Here is a 6,046-nt window from a genome sequence, read left to right as displayed (position 1 = left end):
GTGCTGGGGAACGGGGGGCTTAAGGGGCTGAAAGGGCTTTTCCAACCTCAGCGAACTTTGTGATTCTGTGATTTGTACTAACAGGCATCTCTTCTTTTCTCCTCTCCTTCCCTTTCTTCCTCTCGCTTCCTCCTGCAGAGTCTGAAGCGCGGAAGGATGGATTTCACAGAAGCCTATTCCGACCGATGTTCCGCCGTGGGGCTTGCAGCCAGAGAAGGAAATGTTAAAATGCTGAGGAAGCTGATGAAGCAGGGATACAGCATCGATGTTCCCGATAACAGGGGGTGGGTGCCGATCCACGAAGCCGCAGCTCACGATTCAAGCGAATGTCTAAGGCTGCTGCTTCGTGCAGGTGAGGAAAATCTGATGTGAAATAGTGCGCTTTTCTGCTAAATTATCCTGTCATATAAAATACAAATCAAATAGCTTTTTCTTGCAGTATTCTGAATTGTTTTGCGAATTTCTGGGTGGTTTCATAGATGCTGCCTAGCTAGTAAACAGAAATTGGCATGCCGTGGTCTGCGAATGATGGTTTTTCTTCACCGCTGTCCGGGGTGGGTCCCTGCGCGGGGCCAGCAGTGTCACTGCTGTTTGACAGAGCTGTTAGGAGCGCGTTCACGGGTGCGCTGTAGGCCACGCACCTGGAATAACTCAGCTGTTCTAGTAAAATACCTGTGCTGTGTGACTCTGGCTTGTAAGCTGCGTTTGCAATTGCTAAATGTTCTTCCTTCTCCTCCGTTGTTCTCGTTTGCAGCCCCATCGGAGGAGTACATCAACTCAAGGACGTTTGAAGGGTTGGGCGCGCTGCACCTCTCGGCACGCCGTGGGTCTCTGGAAAGTATCCGTGTTCTTCTGGAAGCTGGGGCTGACCCCAATGAAGTTACCATCGAAGCGACCACCCCGCTGTTCCTAGGTGACACGAGCTTTCTTGACATCCCAGAACAACCAAGGAGCAGGGAAAAGCTTCTTGGCTGAGTTTAAACTTGCTAGAGTTCACTCACTGTGTTTCATATTTTTGCAGCCTAAATACTTGGCTTTAGACTGAGAGATGGAGTGTGTCTAGAAATTACCTTTTATTTATGCAGAAACCTGCTTCAGACTGTGTTTTAAAACACAGCTGCAAAACCAAATTGCTTTTCTGCATCCCCTGTTCTTTCTTTCTAGCGCAGAAGAGGTGCAGGAGGTGCAGGGCCCATCTGTATCAGTGTGTTTCAAGTCTTTTTTTATAATTCCTCCCTCCTTCTCATGTGAAAAGACCTCTTACTCTTTTTGCAGTTCCTAGTTTAGCAATTGAGGTCCATTATTTTAATATTTTTTCCCACAATTTATGTTTGACATAATTAAATGCTTAAAACTTCTGCGGTAGCGAATCCAAATAGAGCCTAAATCGTGTGATTAAATATGCTTATTGTTTTACTCCCCAACATCTGGGACGTCTGTTACGTTGTCTTTGTTTACAAGTCCACGTTTTATTTTTAAGCACCCAAATAGCTGATTTGCTCAAACAGCCGGCACTTGTGGCGAGCTCACCACTAGAAGCAGGCTGGGGGGTGGTGATGAGCACGGCAGGCGCTTCCGGAGCTTAGGCAGGGCCACGGGACTGCGCTGGGGCTGCGCAGCCTCCACGGCTTTGGAAGGGGAGAGGTCTCTGGCCAGGTTAGTGCAGACCGTGGCACGGGGAGTGGCACAGCTCTGTGCTGGGCACCAGTACTGCAGGGCCGAGGCACTCCTGCGGGGGTGAGCCCCTGCGCTCAAACGCCCACAGGTATTCAGCAGCGACTATCTGCAGCTCCTTCGTCACCTCGTTCCCCCTTACAGGGGGGACATGCCGTGGTAGGACTGTCGGTGGCAAAAACTTGAAGGTGAATCAGGATGCTAACGGCGGCTTTGTCAATGAATGCATTAGCATAAGTTAAATGTACTTATTAGACATTAATTTTATGTAAGAGTTCTTTAAACCCATTTAATAAGATTTTTTTCCTTCTTTTTTTTACTGCTCTGTTTGAAGCTGTTGAAAATGGTCATGCAGACGTGGTAAAGTTTCTGCTTCAACACGGAGCAAACGTTGAAGGGCCTCATTGTTGGTCGGGGTGGAATTCCTTGCACCAAGCTTCTTTTCAGGTAACTTATAAGAGTGTCCTTTAATTCCCGTGTAACTGGTGTCTTCTGAGTGATCATTTATCTATTCCTTTGCCTTTTTACCAGGTAGTTTTTCCTCCCCTCCCCTCGCAGCATTAAGGTTGTCTAAACACCGAGGGGCGTGTCTGGAGCTACACGAGATGCTGGTGTTGGGAAGCAATAATCCTTTAAGGGTTACGAGCGCTGCATGTCCTCACAAGCTCTCGTGTTGTGTTTAGGGAGCGAATCCCTTACAAGATCTCTCGAGAAAGAGTTCTCTTCGGTGTCTCGCCGTCAGTGAGGTCTGTGACCAGTTTCTGGAACAGAAATGCCTTATGGTTCTAATAAACTCATTTAATTTCCACTTGTATGTATCAGGTAAATGGGCAAATGTGAAAAATTAAATTAAATTTGTCTAATTTTTCTGCCATTAATTTTCCAGTACATCTTTAGGGTATGGAATATATTGTGGGTTTTCTTATTTCTGTTCGGAATGTGTGGGGCAAAGAGGTTATGTCCATTCCCCACTGTCCTGTTGGGTAAGAATAAAAATATTTATTTCAGGGATACACTGAGATAATGGAAGTGCTGCTGGAGAACGGGGCAAGCAAGGAATGTAAAGATGACTTTGGAATTACACCTTTGTTTGTCGCTGCTCAGTACGGAAAGCTGGAGAGTTTAAGGCTGCTCATATCCCATGGTAACAGTCATGATTCTTTGATCTTCATCGGTTTTCAACTTGCATCGGCCTGTCGCCAGATGCAGTTTTAGCTGGACTTGTGCACTTCATAACATCAAATCTCAGTGTTTTTAATGCAGTTGCTGTTGTGGATGGGTTTGCAAAACCATCTTAATCGCTTAACTCCTATTTCAGTAATTTCATGCAGTTTTCAGCAAGGGATGGTAGGAAATAATAAATCAAAGCTCTGAAGAGATTCAGGGCCATCAGGGTCTTCTAGAAGCCCTCAGTAGCCTGACAGGAGTGGTCTGGTTTTGATGGCGTCCCTGTTGCCATAGGGTATTGTTCAGGTTAAGGGAAGGTGCTTCCATCTGGTCATAAAGTGACAGCAACAGTTTCAGTCACATAATCAACAAGTTTTGCATTGTCTAAGTGCGTGTGTCCTCGGAGCCGAAAGTAATTGCCAGAACTATTAAGCCTGAGGGTGCCACGACCTGACCAGAGAAACAGTCCTAACTGATCTACCAGCCAGGGGAGAATCTTAAACTAACTGCAATCCAGAGATGGCCCAGCCCATTGCTGTCCCTCCAGCACCTTGGTCTCGTGTTGCGCGGGTCCCCGACAGAGGTAACGTTAAAGAACTGGCTCTTTAAACCGTTAGCAACAAGGTAAGGTTCCCTCATCGCTGTGGAAAACCTGCTGGGAAAACCAGGTCCTGATTCACATCACTGGGTGGTTTGTTTGTGTGTCCTGCAGCAGTGAGGTAAAGTCTTGGCTGGTTTTTTTTCTGTCAGGTGCAGAGGTAAACTGTCAGGCGAAGGACAGAGCCACGCCGCTGCTGATCGCTGCGCAGGAGGGCCACACCAAGTGCGTGAAGCTGCTGTTGTCCAAAGGGGCAGACCCGAACCTCTACTGCAACACGGAAAACTGGCAGCTGCCGATCCACGCAGCGGCTCAGATGGGCCATGAAAAGTAGGTGATCAGAGACATTCAGACAGAAGATGCTGGTAATAAAATCCTAATCGAGACAGGGGAAGTTCAGCTCTATAAGGAAGAAAAACGACTTCCCAAGCTGGTCTCTAATTTAGAATTTCAAATTCTTCCCATATTTTAAAGTCTGTCAGTAGTCCCAGTAAAGTGACCAACCATTCTGAATTCAGCGTCTAAGCTGGGTCTGATCCGTATCCTAGTGAGTTTAGGGGGTTTCCTCAGACACCAATTCACTCAGTAGCCCTGGGACTTTTACATTTTAGAATACCCATAACAAGAGCGTAGGTTTGATACGACTTGAACAGCTGCTAATTAGAATTATAGTCCTGACCGTAAGTAAATAATCATAAGCACATAACAAATTAGCCGAACCTGCCGGAAAATCAAAGCCACAAAACAGTTCCTTTAATCCTCCCAGAAATGCGTTTGTAGCGCTGCCCCGTCCCAGCGACGTAAGTTGCTTTCACAGCAGAAAGCCGGGGAGGAAGGGAGTTCCCAGAGGAACAGGCTGCTGTGGAGCAGCGTCTCTCGGGAGCCCCATGGTTTGCACGTGTGTGACAGCACTTACAATCAAACAGATGAACGATGCTACTAACTGCAAAATTATTCTTAGGTGCTTGATCTTAACCCCTAGCAGAAGGAGATCATCAGCTGAGCTGTCGTTAAAGTTTGTGCATCTCATTGATGTCTCTCCTCAAGTAAACACCCATTTTATTTCCAACCTGCGTTTTCAGTTTGCTTCAGTCTGGACTTCCTGTGCGGAGGTGCTCTGCTGCTGTAGGAAGGATTGCTGGGTACTAGGAAATAGCTGTCCCTGGTTCGGGTTAAAATACTTACTGTCTGCCTAGATCCACACCAGAGCGCTGGGTCTGCGTACAGAACGATAAAGGTCGTTCTTTTATGCAAACTCAGAGTGAGAAGCCAGGTAGGATTTTCTTCTCAAGTTGTAATGACCCTGTGAAAAAAGACCACGCACTGAAAGTGAATTATTGCATAAGATCGCCAAGTAAAGAGTGTTTTTAAACACCTGCAGGATACTAGAGTTGCTAATCCCGGTTACTGACCGGATTTGTGACAGAGGCCGGGGCAAAGTCAGCCCTGTGTACTCAGCAGTGTATGGTGGTCATGAAGAGTGCTTGGAAACGTTGCTGGAGAATGGCTACAGCCCCGACGCTCAAGAGTGCCTTGACTTGAACTGCCGATCACCCATGTGTATGGTCTTCCAAAAAGAGTAAGTAAACCTCTTGTGTTTTGAAACTATTTGTAACTGTGTTATCCTTGGGTGTCGCTTGTCCCCTCTGCCCTGTTTTTAGTGTATAATACATGGTTTAGGAAGGGGTGCAGACCAGGTCACTTCTAAAATGTGCTGGAAATGAGGCAGCTGTCACCACTTCTGTGAGGCAATGTGCAGCCTAATTACTAACTAAAAAGCGACAGTAATTATCAGCGTGATCTCATGCATTATCATATTACCGTTCTACAGCTGATAATGGTAACGTGATCCTAGTGTCACCACTTTAAAATGGGAACAGCAGTTCAGCGGGTTGCAGAGCTTCCTGCAAATAGTTTTTCCAGGACAGAAAGGAGAAATGAGTTAAAAGTGGGGGCTGGGGTCTCTAGTTCTGCATCTTGAACTGGTGCTTTCCAGAAAGAAGGGCACGTGGGGTTTGCTTTGGGTTGGGGCAGTTTGGGTGGAAAGAATCTGCTTTCCCAGAGGTAACAAGTGATGTGGTGATGCTCTCTGGGGAAACACTGACATGACATCCGGTTCCTTGTGTGCTGCCCTCCACAGGTTTTTTAATTTCGTTGACGTTTTCCTGAAATACGGGATCACCTTACTTGGGATTAATTTGGGATATTGCCTGTTCTACAAGAAGTTCACGTTGTTTCGACGCTTCTTGAAGCTGGGCTGTTCGCTGCCTTCTGGGGACCAGTTACTGGAGTTCACCAGTTACGTGATCAAAGTGCAGCAGGAGTACAAGGAGTGGCTGGCGTTGTTTCGACGCTTCTTGAAGCTGGGCTGTTCGCTGCCTTCTGGGGACCAGTTACTGGAGTTCACCAGTTACGTGATCAAAGTGCAGCGGGAGTACAAGGAGTGGCTGCCGTACCTGCTCCTGGCCGGTTTTAATCCGGTGAATTTGATGCGCAGATTCTGGTGAGCAGATAACTTTAGCTGTTGACTTACACACTGCGTGCCAACCCGCGGAGCCGTTGCCAGCGTGATTTAACGCCTGCTTTCAGGGGTAATCACTCGCCCAG

General features: G+C 47.1%; 1 protein-coding gene across 1 annotated transcript in view; it reads left to right on the top strand.

The window, feature by feature from the left end:
- Positions 1–156: 156 nt before the first annotated feature.
- The window catches only part of LOC104493973 (ankyrin repeat and SOCS box protein 3-like), a 9,124-nt gene continuing 3,234 nt past the window's right edge, over positions 157–6,046 (top strand). The window contains exons 1-8 of the mRNA XM_010136745.1: positions 157–352; positions 755–913; positions 2,009–2,121; positions 2,683–2,818; positions 3,592–3,769; positions 4,821–5,018; positions 5,580–5,751; positions 5,833–5,942. Of these exons, the coding sequence (XP_010135047.1) occupies positions 157–352; positions 755–913; positions 2,009–2,121; positions 2,683–2,818; positions 3,592–3,769; positions 4,821–5,018; positions 5,580–5,751; positions 5,833–5,942 (1,262 nt within the window). The remainder of the gene's footprint in view (positions 353–754; positions 914–2,008; positions 2,122–2,682; positions 2,819–3,591; positions 3,770–4,820; positions 5,019–5,579; positions 5,752–5,832; positions 5,943–6,046) is intronic.

This window comes from Buceros rhinoceros, unplaced genomic scaffold, assembly GCF_000710305.1.
Source record: "Buceros rhinoceros silvestris isolate BGI_N320 unplaced genomic scaffold, ASM71030v1 scaffold12465, whole genome shotgun sequence".
NCBI lineage: Eukaryota > Metazoa > Chordata > Aves > Bucerotiformes > Bucerotidae > Buceros > Buceros rhinoceros.
This window is presented reverse-complemented; position numbering and strand designations above follow the sequence as displayed.